We start from the raw sequence: 16,791 nt of genomic DNA, 5'->3' as shown, positions 1-16,791 counted from the left end.
CTGTTCTAACTTATTAAAGATCCCAGGGTAGCATCATTGAATGCCCTCTGCTCCGTGTGTGTTTATTACTGCTGCTATGTTATCCATCCTGTTATTGTTTGCTCCGCTCCAGCACATGGGCTTTATTTAAAAATTAACAATTGTTCAATTTTACCTCAGACTCAGAGACAAATATTTATTTACCGATTACTTTTAGTAATGTAATGTAAATATGAGAAACCATATATATATATTTTAGTGGTTTTCGATCGATTTGACACATCTATATGAAGGAAAATATGAAAGAAGCTTGTGGTAGGAGCAATTAAAGTAAATTAAATGTTTGTTTTTTTCATTTCGTATCTTAAAGTGAATTTAAAGTTTTATTTTTCGTTTTTATTTCGTATCTCAGAGACTATTTTAGCAAATTATTTTATCTCTTTCTTCATTTAGTAACGTTAAATATGTGTGAACAAAAATATATTTGAATGATTTCCGATCGATTTGACATGTTTTTAAAAATATGAAGTCATTATTTATATATTTTATAAAATACAAGTGTGTGCGTCTATTTCAGTATGTGTGTGCATCTGCGCTTGTGTGTGCGCACAAAAAAACAGCTCACTTTAACTTCTTGAGCTCAAATTGTTTAAAATCACATGAAACACATGCAAATGATAAAGTTTCTATATTAATAGTTTTTTTATTTCTGAAAAATACCATTAAACAGAGCAAATTAATTATCAAAGAGTATGCACATAAGCACACACATGTGAAGCGAGTGGTGCTTGCAAAACCTCAAACTCTTGCTTTTATGGTTATTTACAGTAACAGGGTGCTGCAGGTGTTTCAGTGCATTCACTGCTACAGAACCTGTTATGTAGGGATACTCCGGCGTATAATGAAGATTATAAAACGGTTAGTTCCAACCCTTGGTTCTGATTGGTCAAGAGCTCTGCTTTATTCATGATAAAACACGGCTATGATGGCTTTACCCAAAGGTTCTATTTATCACTGCACCCTTAGCAACACCCTTAGCAACCACATGTATCAGTTTGAGAACGGTTAGTTGTTTTTATTTGAGCTTTCATGCATATTACACATTGGAACATTGTTGTTCGCGGTCAGGGACTATTTTTCTAGCGGAAGAAATGCTTTTATTGATTTAACTTCATGAAAGTTGCACCAATAATTTTTTTTTACTTTAAAATTGTGTGGTTACCGTTTTATAAAAGCAATAAGGTACTCGAGGTACTCAAAGCAGTAACGGCTGAAGGGGTTGCAATGCCCTTCAGCCGTTACTTATTCACGAAAAAGCACAACCACTCCAGGGTTTCCAGGAGCACTTTGGAGTCCGGGTGGCCCGCCTAAGGAGGGAAATCCTACCGCCTAAAACTAGGTCGTCCAAAAAATAAATTAGCTGCACAAGAGGCCGTCAAGTGCATCTCGGAGAATAGCGCGGATATGCTTCACACCGCGAGCGTGCCAAAATGGTCCGTCAACTGTCTGGAGGATAGCCAGTTGATAAAACGGGTGTCCATGAGAACTGTAAGTGGACTTATGTTTTGGGTTTATTTAAGCCTGTTATTGTATTAGTCTATAGTTCTTGCAAATTTAATTGTAAGTTAGCTGGTGATTTTTGTTGTTTGAGCAACCTGCTAGCTAGGTTTCACATGCCTGTTGATTCAATATAATTGAGTAGGGATGCACCGAAATGAAAATTCTTGGCCGAAACCGAAAACCGAAAAAAGGAAACCAAGGCCGAAAAACCGAAATAAATTATTATGCCAATTATTAGTTCAATTGCATTTATGGCTATCACTGTGTACTAACTTTACTAGGGGTGTGTGACGGATAAAAAAACAGTTTGGATCACATTACAGTTTTTGAGGCACAGATCAGATTATTTTTCATTTGTTGACATTCATTTTCGGTTTACATTTTCGGCTGGATATTTTATTTCGGCCCAAAACTGATAATGCCATTTTCGGCCAAAATTTTCGGCGACCGAAATTTCGGTGCACCCCTACAATTGAGCACTCTTGCTCACGTTATTTATGTGCATTATTTACATGAGTTACACTCCTTTAAGATAATGTAATTAATAGTGGGAAATAATCAGTTTTTACAATCTTCGCGCTATCTATCTGCTTCAGTTTGTGTTTATAAACCCTTTAGTTTCACTTCATCACGCAGTATTTTTGTTAGAGGTATCTGTTAAAAACATTTAATTCATTAATAATCTAGTATGTGTTAATTTTCCATCATAGTTTTCAAAATTAAGTTTTATTTGAGTGATTAAATAAAAATATTTTCATTTTCATAATGACACCCCTTTGATTGCCACGCCCAACCCTACCACCTTAAAACAAAAAAAATTCTGGGGGAAACCCTGCACTCGTACCTTATTGCTTACGTAACTCATAATTTATTCACCCTCAAGCCATCCTCAATGTACATGATTATCTTTTTTTCAGGCAAACACAATTAAGAGTTATATTAAAAATGTCCTTTCTCTTCCAAGCTTTATAACGGCAAAAACAGGGACCAGAAAACAACTGATTTAAAGCCCAAAAATCCATCTGTCCTTCACAGATGTAATCCACACGGCTTCAGGTGGTTAATAAAGGACTTTTGAGAGTAATTGATGTGATTTTGTAAGAAAAAGATCCATATTTAAAACTTTATAAACTATAATACTAGCTTTCAGTGGCCATGGGATTATTCCTAGCCCACCGCCTCCCTAAGCACCACCTGCCTAAATCTGTTACGGGGGTTCTTCCCTTTTTTTTTTTGCAGCACAATGTATTCCTATTCTCTGTAAATGTGTGCATGATGATTCAGCAAAAGCTTTAACTTATGCCAACAGGCAGCTTAGCAGATTTAGACCACCAAAGACAAAGCTTATGTATTGCATGTCACATTAATATGATCAAACTACATTCCAAGAGTTGTCATGATTGAAATACTTTAGAGCAGTGGTGCCAGGGGTTTTATTACTTCTTATAAAAACATCAATATATCTTAAATTCTGCATAAATAAACATCAGAAAAAGAAGGCTACTAAGAAACAGCGTTAAATTGTATCATTTAATAAGTTTGAGTTTGTTTTATGTCAAGAATTTTCTTTGGGGGCGCAAAGAGATGCACCCTACACGGGGGTGCATGCTGAAAAGTTTGAGAATCACTGCTTTAGAGGACCATATGCCATTCATTTTCTGCAAAGAAAAAAGAATAAAAGACTTTCCTAGTCAGGTCTGCTATGAGCTCAAAAAAAAATCCTAATAGTCAAATTCTTGTGTAGAAGTTTAATGGAAAATTAGCTGCTGTTACCATGGAAATAAAAAGTAAAAGACTTAATATAATTGTAATGTCGTGATTCATCTTGTAGTGAGCTGGTTTGACCCAAGGACCACGACTAATCTAAAATCTTAAATGTCATGTTTTGCACTGTTCACGTTTTAATCTACAGTTAAGAATCTATGAAAGATACAATAAAACCCCTTTGGATAAAATGAATGGCCAATGCAGGTCATGTTTTGGGTGAATCTTGCCTGTCGACTGTCTCTCTGAGAGGAAGAGGACGAGGATGCGCTCTTGTGAGTAGGGGTGGAGCTCTTGTATGAGGAGGTGGAGCTCTTGTGAATGGGCGTGACAGTCTTCTCTTCCAGGCTGGTGGTTCGGCTTTGATGGCGAGACATGATAATGACGACTCTCGGCCTCCTCTCTCACTCTTGATTTTTCTTCCTATTTTATTTACAGACTCGTGTTGTTCCAATAAAGCGCAGCATGTCCAGTGAATCCTTGATCACATTTACCTGAAACACAAATGAAGGGAGAATCAGAAATGCATTGATGCGACAACAATTAATTTAAAAGATAAACCTTTGACAGCACATGACGGGAAACATCAGTTATATGTATTGCTTCTTAAAGGTGGAGTGCACAATGTTTGAAAGCCAATGTTGATATTTGAAATCACCTAAACAGAATCTGGACCTTCTTTTGATAAACCCGCCCCACACATACGCAACCCCGGCAAGGATGTCGGTTAGTAGACATGGCCTTTACTGCTGAGTGTGTTTTGGTAATCGGCCCGACTCCCTTTTCCAAAGCGTTTTTCAAACATTGTGCACTTCGCCTTTAAACACCTTTCAAATTAATACTTTGTGAAGTCCATGATTGTTTTCATCTCAAAATGCTTCTTTAGTGTTGTATATCTTTACATGTCTGCCGAAGCTGTAAATGTGACATGAGCTTTCATTTTCGCAGTTTCTCGGTCCCCCTGCTTGAGTCGAGCGCAGACTTCTATGCCTTACTTTGCGCTTACATCCATGTGGCGTTTATCTATTATACGCAGAGACATGCACACATGAACAAAACTGTGAGAAAGCTGGTTAACTCATTCACCGCCATTGACGAGTTATCTCGTCATTTATAAGTTCATATTTAACCAATAAACGTGCCTTTCTGGAGGAATGTCAAAGTGAATGTGGAATACTGCTTTTATCCACCAGATGGCGCCAAAAACGTAATTTATCAAAATCGGAAGTTAAAAAGAGATAATGATTTATTTTAACTGCGTTTATGTTTGATATTCATTCTGAGTCTGATTTCTAACATAAATTTCTTTACAAAAACGCAATTTTTTAAGCTTTTTGGTCAAAATGTTGTATTTTTGAAGAGAAATATCCATATTTCAGTGGTTAAATTAAGTGGAAAAAGTAAATATATAATGAAACGTTTTTTCACCATTTTGTTTGTTTGTTTGTTTATTGTTTGTTTGAAAGCAGAGGGTGTGTTCTTTAATTTAATATAATTTGTATGTTTATATATTTATAGAAAATAATTTTTCCTGCAAGGAATTTTGTGAAAATTGTGTTAAAATCTCTTTTCTCAAAAAGGCTGGCGGTGAATGAGTTAAGGTGACTACATGCAATGCGAAATCAAAAAAGACTAGTCTCGATCGGTTTTTGCTTACGCCGTTTATTGGCTTTCCCTGATAAAAGCTTATTAGTGAGTGGGACATTTCTGCAAACCTGTATGCAAATACAATATATAAATAAAGTTGAGATTGAAACACATATACCATGAAATATACTGTTAAATAAAATGACTAATTCCGGGAAATTTTAAGTCATACCGCCCAACTCTAGACAGAAACTTTTAGTGATGCACCGATGTGAAAATTTTGGCCGATGCCGATAACCGATATGACCCTTGTCTGTTATGGCCGATACCGATATTTGCAGATGCCGATATCTCTGTATAAAAAACACATTTTAATGATAATCAAATAAAGAGCTATTTTCCAAAAAAAAAATTTACTTTTGTAATTTATTCCCAGAAATGACTGATTGGGCACCTTTACCCATGTGCAAAATGTCATCAATTAGCTGATTGATATGTAAGCTTATTCTTTGTAAGCTTCGGGATGCTTATTTTTTAAGTGGGTGATCAAATTGGTTGTGTTGAACAATTTGTTCCGAACTCCCCCTCGTATCACCCGGCCCTCACTCTCATTGCATACAGCAGCAGGGGTGTCCAGACTTTTTTGTGTGGTGATCTACTTTTAAAATGATAAAGCCGACAAGATCTACATGCTAAAAAAACACTTTAAATGCGTGGACTATACTGCATATATCTCTACATTAGATTTAGGGATGTCACCATTACTCTATTTTTTTGAGAAGTTGAAAAAATCCTGGAGTTCATGTCGAGTACTGTATAAAATAGCAGAGACACGGTTTAGTAAAACAAACTTGAAAGAAAATGACAATAGTATCAGAAGCATATAAATCAGCACAATGCTGCAGCTCTCTCTCTCTCTCTCTCTCTCTCTCTCTCTCTCTCTCTCTCTCTCTCTCTCTCTCTCTCTCTCTCTCTCTCTCTCTCTCTCTTCCTCCCTCGTTCGCTCGGGCGCGCGTACACACACCGGGCGCCTGCATCAGCTGCATGAAGGAAAGAATGCGATTGCATCCTGGTAAATTTCGGAAGTTTACATTGCAGCGGGCAGGCATAAGATTTATAAAAACACATTTGAGAAGAAAAGCACAGCAACTCAAAAAGACTTTGTGTTTCACAATTACTCTAAGACAGTGGTGTCCAGACTTTTAGCCGACAAGTTCTACATGCTAAAAACACTTTAAATGCGTGGACTATACTGCATATATCTCTACATTGGATTTAGGGCTGTCCACCATCAGAGCATGTGAGTGAAGCAGAGCGGTGTGACGCTCCGGTAAATATTCCGTTCTACTGTTAAAGCGCTCCACTCAGTCGCTCACCGCCCAAGCAAGCGCTCCGTTAACTTTCCGCTCACGCTCGCAAATAAACCAATTCCCGCTCAGATCCCGCTCCGATATAATTTTTTTTAGTACGCCTACTTGTTTTCTTGGATAATTGCATTTAATTAAAGTATTAGCTGATAAATCGCAGTTATGTACAGTTGTGTGTTGGCTATTATAGTTTAACTGATACGGAGCTCCAGATATAATTAAAATTAACAAATTGTTTCCACGACATTCACATGTTTTACTAATTTTAAGTAATAATAAATGTAATAAGTAATTACGATATATTATAATAATTCGTTCCCCTTATGAGAAAGATTAACAAACTATTCTGTTATATAAATATATTATTTGAAAAAACTAAAATAAATTGAAGAACAATTTCTTAACAAGAAGGTTTTTAAAGTGCAAATTTACAGTGCATCAGTAAATACAGAACACAGCTCTGTCTTAAAGAAATTAAAATTAGACAGTATTTATGAACCTGTAAATGTACAAAACGAATGCAATACAGAAGGCCATGAGTATTTATTTATGGCATTTTCAATAGTATATTGGTAGATAAATTAACGTGTATCTATATAGTATGAAAACGAATAAATCATTATTTTGGCTAAATTCATCTGGATATATCATTTTAGTCAGACTGATTTGTCATCATTTCAGAAGCTTAAATGCTATCTAAAACAACTTACATTTTATCCCGAGTGTTACTTGGTCAAAAATATTTAGAAATATAGCCGCGAGAGCAAATTATAGCACAAAAATGTTTAGCTCACACGGACCGAACGAAAAGCCGTTAATTAAGCGGACTCTCTGTAAAATAGAGGACGTGCTGAATCAGTCGAGTCGGCATATTATCATCAATGTTTATAATGTCCCACGCATGCTGTTGATGAAAAATAATAATATCTAAATGTCCAGGGAAGAGTCCAGTGTTAAGTCAGTTAATATTAAATGCGTTTTTGGCTGAAGCTTTCTCATCCACGGAGCGGAGAACTATAAAGGTTCTTATTTTAAGTGGTTTTAATGCTGGTAAGCAATCAGTTAGCCTATATTATGGCGCTTTGTATTTGTGTTGATCAGTTAGATTAAAGTAGCCTAATTTTAATCTTTAAAACTGCATCTAGATTCAGACGACACTACAGTTATTCTGTCATCTTAGTTTCATTTCTTTCATTTCTATGTAAGGCTGCGACTTCATTAAAACAATATTTGAACTCCATAACTTATTGCTAGCCATTTTTACAGATTCTCGAACTAGCAAATTACCAAAGGGCATTCTGGGATGAGCGAGCGGTGCTGAGCGTATTGAGCGAGCAGAGCGGAAATTTCGGAAATGCGCTCTGATGGAAAAATTACCGCACCGCTCACATGCTCTTGCGGGCAGGTATAAGATTTATAAAAACACATTTGAGAAGAAAGGCACAGCAACTCAAGACTTACGTGTGTCACAATTACTCTTGGAGGCATTGAGCAGCATAAGGATACACAGTTAACTTATGTGCAATCTACCGGCATTGCCTTTGCGATCGCGATCGACGTATTGGACACCCCTGTCACACAGCATAGCGAGGATCTTCTTCAGACACTTTGAAGAACGACCAGGCAAACGACAGAACCTGCTTCAGCACATGTGTATCTTATGCCCTTGTGCAAAAACAAACGTACTCGCCCCCACACTCACGTCTCCTACACACACGTCAAATACACAGGAATGATTATCGGCCTGTTCACATCGGCCCTATTTTGACATCGGACCGATGCCGATGTGTAAAAAATTGACCATATCGGCCGATATTATATCGGCGGCCGATATATCGTGCACCACTAGAAACTTTGTATATGTTCCTTTTCTGTGACTGTTACGCACAAATCCAGCAGCTGATCTCATCTCTTCGAAGATAATGAGTTTATACAACCACAGCAATAAAACGCAACACTTGTGACTGACACAAAGCATAGGAAATTGGATTGCCATTGATCAAAGGAACTGTCCAATCAGCACTGAGCACGACTCATGTTCTTCCTCTTTCTGTGTCATTAAGTCTACCAACCATCATACAGTCAACTGGGGGTTAAAGGATTGACTAGCTTTCATATATAATGTTACATCACACAAATGTGATGAACTGCATCCATGTAAGTGCAATATTGTGTCACCGCCACTTAACATGAATACAAAAACAACAGACCAAACATTTTTATGCTCCGTCCATATCACAGAAAGAACACAAACACTCAAGTAAACATGGGAATGAGATTTAATACGTGAAGAAAATCATTGGATTCCTATGTTTTCTGAAACACTTCTTGATTCTCAACCCTAGCCTTGATAATGTCACACTACACAAACATAATGTTCGGGGTTACACTTGTGTGTGCGTATACAGTAATGTAGGTGCTATAGTCTCTGCATGTGTCAACAGTATTGATTTGTCATGCAGTATGGAGGAGAGGAAACCCGTGCAGCATAATTGAACCCAAATGAACAAAGAGACACGTACAGTTACTGTGCAGGTTCTGCAGTTTGAGTAAATCTGTTTCATGACTGGGCACAGTTACAGCTGAGATAACAGGATACATCTGTACAGACCTTCCTAACACAAACATGCTTAGCAAGCATTCTGGAGAAAACCACAAACACAGCATGAACACACATTTATAATTGAAGGGGTCTCCTCCAGCGCTGTGCTAACACACATAACTGAGGTGTGAAGAAAATACAAACATAGATCAGAAGAGTGCTCAAGTTTCTCCTCAACAAGAGATTCACTTTCTAATGTCGCAAACGTGCAGTAAGCTTAAATAAAGCTTTAAAGGTCCAGTTCTTTGTGTTTTTGAAGCTTTGATTGTGTTTATGGTGTGCAATATAACATGTGTTCATGTTTCACATGTAAAAAAACGCAGTATTTCTCACACAATTTACTGTTTCGCTGTTTTCACTGTCCTAAAAACGGTCTGATGTCTTCTATGAAGTCCCTCGCTCAGAAATGCGTATCGAGTTCTGATTGTGTAGTTTGTTTAGTGTGTTGTGATTCGACAGCAGCTTAGCTTGACGTTAGCTTAGCTGGCAACTGACGTATTCCTGTGGGCGGTTTTACTGACGTCATTAAAGCAGGAAGTACAGGGCCGTAGTCCAAACCGGCCGTTCGCTGTAGGCTTTAAAAGGCAAATTCTGTTAAAGAAAATATATCGCCTGACAGTGAACTTTGAGCTTTATCATTTTACAGGTAGTATTTATGCAATTATAGCAACATTACACACTAACCAGGGTTTAAAAAAAAATGGGATCAGAAAGAATGTAACCTTTAAAGTACACCCATTTCATTGCTAAAAACAAAATTTTTGGTATAATAAAATGTGTTTGCATGGTTTATGGTTCAAAAAACATTACTTTCCACATACCGTACATTTTTGTAGCTCTGATTCATCGATTTGAAAAGCGCTGTGTCACTGATTGGCTAATTAATCTGTACGTTTTGATTGGCCTGAATACCTCTGACGTCAGCCGGAAATGTGACGCTCCTTACCATGTTTGAAAGATTTGCTCACAATGCAATGCTAACAGGAGTTAACTTACAGGCTGTGAGTCAAAGCGGGAGGAATTATGATAATGTCGGTCTTGTCTACATCACCAATCCCAGGAAGTAAACTGTTGCCTACAATCTGTGTGTTTGTTGTAGTCCAAGAAAAGAGATTTATGTTGGAGGTTTGTACCTTTTGCATATGGTTAACATGTACTAATACAAAATTACATACCAAAGAAAAAGTAAAATCATGAATCGGACAATTATTGCCCTTTAATGATTTTTTATTATATTTATTATTATTGTTAAAGCACAGCTGCTTCAGCTCTACTTCTGCGACGCGAGTACACATTTTGGTAATTTAACCAGTTAAAATCAGCGCTAAAAATGTGTTGCAAAACCGCACCTTACGCATGCATTGTGACACCATCAGCTACGTGTCTGGAACTGTCAAATATAGCATCTATTTACATATAGATCTATGGCCCGAGGTGTTGCGACTGAGTAGAGGTGGGGTCTAATTTGCATATGTATAGATCCACGTAAAACTAAATGAGACAAGGGTGTAGAGTAACATTCAAGCCGTTTTAAAGCATAAAGAATTATCACAGTTACATATGCTGCTTTGATGCTCCAGTAATAAAAGATAAAATTAATCGACTACAGGGGGAATTTAAATAGTTAATTAATCTGTTTTCCCCTTTGCTTTTAGGTTCTGGCATTACACACTCACTTAATTCTGACTTAAATATGAAGTAATGCTGAGTAAAGGCATGTACTAATCCTAAACTAATGAAGAGTCATCATTAAAGGGGCCGTGAATTGGTCGATTTTATTGCTTTATGACGTTGATTGATGTCTACTTATGCATTTCGCGTTGTTTTTACATTCAAAAACATCAAAAGCAATAAGTAATACGCTATTTTGTAACATGGATTAGTGGCTGTCTTGAGAAATGGTTCGTTTGAAGGGGCGGGCCGCATTGAAGACCTGAACGTAAACACCCACTGCTATGATTGGACAGCTTCATTCCCCGTCATTACATGTAGGGAAATGTTTTAAAAACATTAATGTGATAAAAATAGCAGCCGAACACAAATATGTTTGAGACACAAAAGATTCTGGGTGCTAAAGATGATACACATAAATGACAATACGTATATTAAAGTAGAAACAAAACTCGACATGACTAAATTACCGTATACAACACAGTAAGCGTGCATCCGAATCTAAACTGCGGCTAATAAATCCTTATCAATAACTTTGTATATTTCTATTGTGCTTGTGAGGTTGCTTTTACATTCACGTAATGTTAAATACCACAATTATATGATAAAAAATAAGCTTTGTTGAGTGTTTGACCTTTCAAACGCAACTTGCCTAAGTTACCGTATACAACACAGTAAACGGGCATCAGAATCTAAACTGCGGTTGATAAATCCTTCCTTATAACTAACTTTGTATATTTCTACCTTTAAATTACAGTCGTATTGTTAAGTGTTGTACCTTTATTAATCGTTTAATGTTTTTAGTAAATTAAAACAGTCAACAAACGTATTTAGACACGGATGTTACAACAGGACACATCAAGCAATCTCTTTTAACAAAGCAATAGTGAAACGCAGTAACTTAAATAAAGTAAAATGTCTTACTGTGAATTATACTGCTGTGTCATTGTTGTCAGATCCAATATAAGTGGTGCTTCTGACTGAGTCTCTCTGCAAATCCAGCATCGACTTCTTTACAAATGAATCCATGTCCACAACGTTAACAAACGCTCCCCACACGAGCTGGAACTTCTTCAAAAGCAAACTTTATCCAAGCATATTGCTAATGTTAAGTTCCAAGCCTCCGAATTGAAGTATTTAGCTTCTGTGTTGTTCCCATGGTTGTTCCCACGCGGTTCTTTCACAACCGAAAATCCGTTTCCATGGTATCATAACAGCTCACCGCGTCAAAATTAAAGTCTCTCAGAAAAAATGTATTTAAAAAGTCATTTTGGTTAAATTTGTCAATCTTTAAAGACATGTTTACTTACTGAGACACACGTGTCACGCGAAGCTGTGGGCGGGGCTACAAAAGTAGACTTGTCCTTTTGGTTATGGGGAGGTGTTTCAATTCTACTTTGACGTCATAGATTTCCGAATTTTAGACTGGAGTGTTTAGCTGGCTTGGTGCCAAAGACGGTTATATTTCAGTAGCACGGACGTTTTCAGTTCTGAAACTTGCAGGATGTTCATTTAAGTATGATGACCTCTTATATAACAAATTATCAAGTTAAAATTGAGTTTTTGATTCACCGCTCCTTTAACTACAACATAACTCACATGAATTCATTGTTAATTAACAACTAAAAAACATGTTGTACTTAATGATGACTCTTTATTAGTTTATGATTAGTGCATGCATTAACTTAGCATTAGTTCATGCTGAAGTAAAAATAAATGTGTCTTAGTTAATTATGATTCATGGACCCTTATTATAAAGTGTAACCTACAATTGTATAAAAAAATAGATTTTATTTCAGGTGGACGGAAAAAATCAGCAGTGCAAAGGGTTGTGGGTTCAACTTCCAGGGATCACACATAATGAAAAAATAATAGGTTCAGTAAATTAATAACTATACAGGTCCAGTAAATGATTCAGTAAACAGATTTAGTAACTGTATAACGGTTGACTATAATTTTAGTACAGTGTTACAGCATTACAGAATCATGTTTACTCACTATATGCAACAACTCAGTCAGGAGATAAAATTAGGTGTTTTCTAGGCATAAAGTGTTTGTGGTAGCAATAACTGAGACTGATGCAGTTTGCTTATTGATAATTCCTGTTGTTCATTAATAAAGCATTTTGTCAGTAGTGCAAAAGCTGGGGGTTTAATTCCCACTGAGCACAGATATGAATGAAATGCCTAAAAGCCTCTGCCAAATGCACAAATGTAAACATTCAAAGACTTGTTTTTTGAATCTAAATTAGTTCAAGCAAATCAAAATCTGATTTCACAAACACATTTTAGTTCTTGATATCCCATCTGAAAGAAATGAGAAAATAAAATGAGGGTTTCTATTAGTTTAATTTAACAAATGCAAAATGAGAATCCGGGAAGGATTTCTAATTTCCTCCCACAGAAAAAATACTGTAGTATACTTTTAATTCTCTAGTACAGGGGTAGGCAATGTCTGTCCTGGGGTGCTGATGTCTTGCAGAGTTTACCTCCAACTCGAATCAAGCACACCTGAACAAGCTAATCAAGGTACGCTAAAGAGTCACCTGAAAACTACAGGTAGGCTCGGCTTTATCAGGTTTGGAGTTAAAAAATCTGCAGGACATCGGCACTCCAGGACCGACGTTGCCTACTCCTGCTCTACTATAATATTTATGCCACACTGTTGTACATTGAAGTACACCGTAGAGCAGGGGTTAGGGTTGGGAATCGAATTTCGATTCCAATTCTGGAATCGGGTCCATAAGGAAGGAATCGGATCCTTGTTATAAAATAAAAATTTCGATTCCACATTTCGATTCCGGAACGCACGTCACGTGACCTATAGCTATCTGCGCGTAGTGCGCAGGGTAGGGTTGCACCAGTCGTTCGTAATGCTGCGTTCCAGAGCCCATCCAAACCAGTGGGACGTGGGATTTATCCTTCTTTAAGTGTCCTAGCTCCTACTTCAAAGCGTTCCAGACATTTGAAGTGGAACGTAAACAGAAAACATGGACGACCGACCAGTCTTCTTAAGGCTCGTACAGACTACATAACTTTTAAACGTCGGTCCGAACTGTGCAGTTCACACTACAGTAAAACAACAAGTTAATCATCTTTACAAAGTGTTCTGGAGCCATTATATAAAAGCACTGCATGTCGCTAAGTAACTTGGTATATTTTTATCGTATTTTCATGATAACAGATAATAACGACATAATTTCACGCCATAATATAAAAAAACAAGTTGTGTTAAAATTACAGTGTCTAAAACAACCATACAAGCAGAGAAGTACAATTTATAGTCTATTCCTTGAAGATTTCCTTTCACGACGACGCGATCTATGGGCGCCATTGTCCTCCGACTTATTTTTCTGAAGTCGGGGTAGGTCGAACTCCCCCGAGTTCGCCGGTAGGAGGTTCCACTTCGACAGGCATTCCAGTGCACTTTTCCTATTTGGAAGTAGGATAAGTCCTACATCCCACTGGTTTGGATGGGCTCTGGAACGCAGCATTAGTTCTTACTTAAACTGGGACGTAAAGTCCAAACTAGAGGCTTAGTAACTACTAGCTAGTTTATAACTAACTCTTTACTTAATTCGGTTGCACCATTTGTTCTTAAGGCAGAACGTAGCTAGTAGGTCGTAAGCTCTCCGTAAAGTATTGCGTTGTCGCATAGAATGACGTCTATTTTTTTTAATCCAATCACAAGCCTTATAATAGGTAAACAGGAAATAGTCTGAACAGTACGTATATTCAAACTCATTCTTGTCTCGCCTAAACTGAAAGTTAAAAGCAAACTTTATCGAACTCAAAACATTACACTTTTAATTGAAAATATCTATCCCACACACGGAGGAGAAAATAAACAGGAAGAAATTTTAATTCTTATTTTAATTGATGGATACACAGAAAAGTAAACAGCTCTTGAAAACTCGTTGACGAGCTTGCGGCTCTTCATAATTAATACGAGCTCATCGATGTAATATAATCTGTCTGACATCTTATTCCAAACGTTATTCATGGACAGGGGCTTCCATAAATATTTAGTTACAACGTATTGTTACGTTTAAACTAAGTTTAATGGTGCAACACAAAAACATTTAGTAGTGCATAAGTTGTAACTTAGTGCCCATTTACGTCGTAACTAGGCTACGTTGTAACTTACGCACAGCTGGTGCAACCGGCCCCAGGACCGTCCACTCGGATACTAAAAGTCAGTCAGTTCACAATCGCACGATGGACCGTGGTGGAAGGGCAGGAAGGTGCTCAAAAGTGTGGCTGCATTTTGGACAGTCAGCAAAAGACAAAGCAAAATGTAATTATTGTGACAAAATATTATCTTGCACGAAGGGTGTCACCAGCAACATGGCAAAGCATCTGCGGTTGGTGCATCAAATCGAGTTGCACCGTGTTTGATGCGTTGCGCACCCCGAGTGCCGACTCTGTGCACACCGAGTGCTCTTCAGCCGCTGCCGGCAGAAGTGCGGCTGCAGCGCCGACACATGATCCTACACGTGAGACCCCTTTCTCCCTCGCTTTAAAAGGAAAACTCACGCAGGAAAAAACTGAGGAGTGTGACAGGTCGGTCACAACATTTATAGTAAAAGGGCTGCATGCATTTTTAGTCGTTGAGTCGCCATCATTTAGGTAGGTGTTACATTACGAGGGAAAATTATTTAAAAATCATTTAGCCTAGCCACAGCAACATAAAATCAGATATGTTGATTTTTCTAAATAAAAACTGTTAAGCTCTGGTGGCAACTGCCTTTGTTTGCACTTTAAATAAGTTCAAGTGCACTTTGTACACTTTATTTGATCGCAGCCAACAAATGTTGTGTATTAAAAGCTTTAATTTAAAAATTATGCAGCTGTTTGTTTTTATGTATCATCCTTTTATGTGTTCAGCTGTAATTGCACAAAATAAATATTTTTGATTTATAAAGGCTGGACTTTTATTGCTTTTCACCCCTTTGGAATCGAAACCAAGAATCGGTTGGAATCGGAATCGATAAGCGGGAATCGAATTTGGAATCGGAATCGATAAATTTGAAACGATGCCCAACCCTAGCAGGGGTGTCCAGACTTCTTTGTGTGGTGATCTACTTTTAAAATGATAAAGCCGACAAGATCTACCTGCTAAAAAACACAGTTACATTTTTTAATTACAATTTAAAAGCGTATTAGGACTATACTAGAGGTCGACCGATTTATCGGCCGGCCGATTAATTGGCCGATTTTTGGCATATTTTAAAAAATCGGCTTTGGCCGATTTTGCTGCAAAATTAGGCCGATTAATAGGCAGGCGCATCTGCGAGCCGGACACCTAAGCGCTGTTGTAGAACTTGTGACGCTGCCTCTTGCTGCAAGCAGATCGCTCCCGTCTCGTGTGTGTGCAGCCATGCCTTGTTCACAAACAGCTTTACTAAATGATGGCGGATCGCGAGAATTAAGCAGCCAGTACAACAGCGCGACGGGCTTATGTCTCGTGATGAACTGTCCGTGCAAAGATTAGGCTCATTTCATGTGATTAATGAGTGATGATGAGTTTTGTTTGCGTGACAGAGAGAGAAGAGCCACGCGTGCACGCTTTCTGTCTCCCTGCTTTTATTACTCAAAACAAAACTGACTCGATGGCGAAAGGTCGGAAGACCAAATCATATCCACCGAGGAAATGTTTTTCGTGTTGTTACAGTAACACTTCGTACAGTTTTGCGCTGTTCAGCCTGGATTAGAACACAGCGCGTCCGATTCGCGAACTGACTCCTTTGAACGGATTCGTTTGAATGAACGGTTGAAACAACAGATCTGTCCCAACACTAAACTCACAAGACGTCACTGTCAGCACAATCAGTCACTTATAGCGCCTCAGAAATGAGAATGTAAATGTGTTTAGAAAGATTTGCCCTAAATAACAGTCTCAACTAAAAACCATAGACATTTACTATGTTAACTTTATGATGAATAAATATTTTATCAGGTCTACCAAATAAGGATTTTATCCTACAAAGCAATAAAAGCCATGGTAAAAAACTGATCAAAGATGATGACAGCAGAGTGTCAGGTAATATCTGTGTCTGATAAATGCATGCTGCAGAGGAGGTTGTAAAACTCTTCAGAAAGACCAGTCATGTATTTTTAAATACTTTGACTTAAATAGTGACATTTTTGCATTTAAAATATCTGCTAATAATGATGAGAACATTTTGATTATTATGTACATATAGAAAATCGGCCAAACATATCGGCCATCGGCTGCCCTCATTTCAAAAAAATCGGCATC

At 37.6% G+C, this 16,791-nt stretch overlaps 1 protein-coding gene across 2 annotated transcripts in view; it reads right to left on the bottom strand.

Moving 5' to 3' along the window:
- Positions 1-16,791, bottom strand: part of osbpl6 (oxysterol binding protein-like 6) — a 91,105-nt gene that overhangs the window by 48,044 nt on the left and 26,270 nt on the right. For both annotated transcript variants that reach the window (XM_073854873.1, XM_073854874.1), the window contains exon 2: positions 3,534-3,797. In XM_073854873.1, coding sequence (XP_073710974.1) covers positions 3,534-3,680 — 147 coding nt within the window. In that variant the 5' untranslated portion in view covers positions 3,681-3,797. The remainder of the gene's footprint in view (positions 1-3,533; positions 3,798-16,791) is intronic.

This window comes from Misgurnus anguillicaudatus, chromosome 17 (assembly GCF_027580225.2).
Source record: "Misgurnus anguillicaudatus chromosome 17, ASM2758022v2, whole genome shotgun sequence".
NCBI classification, from domain to species: Eukaryota; Metazoa; Chordata; class Actinopteri; order Cypriniformes; family Cobitidae; genus Misgurnus; species Misgurnus anguillicaudatus.
The sequence above is the reverse complement of the archived record's forward strand: the minus strand, read 5'-3'. Positions and strand labels throughout refer to the sequence as shown.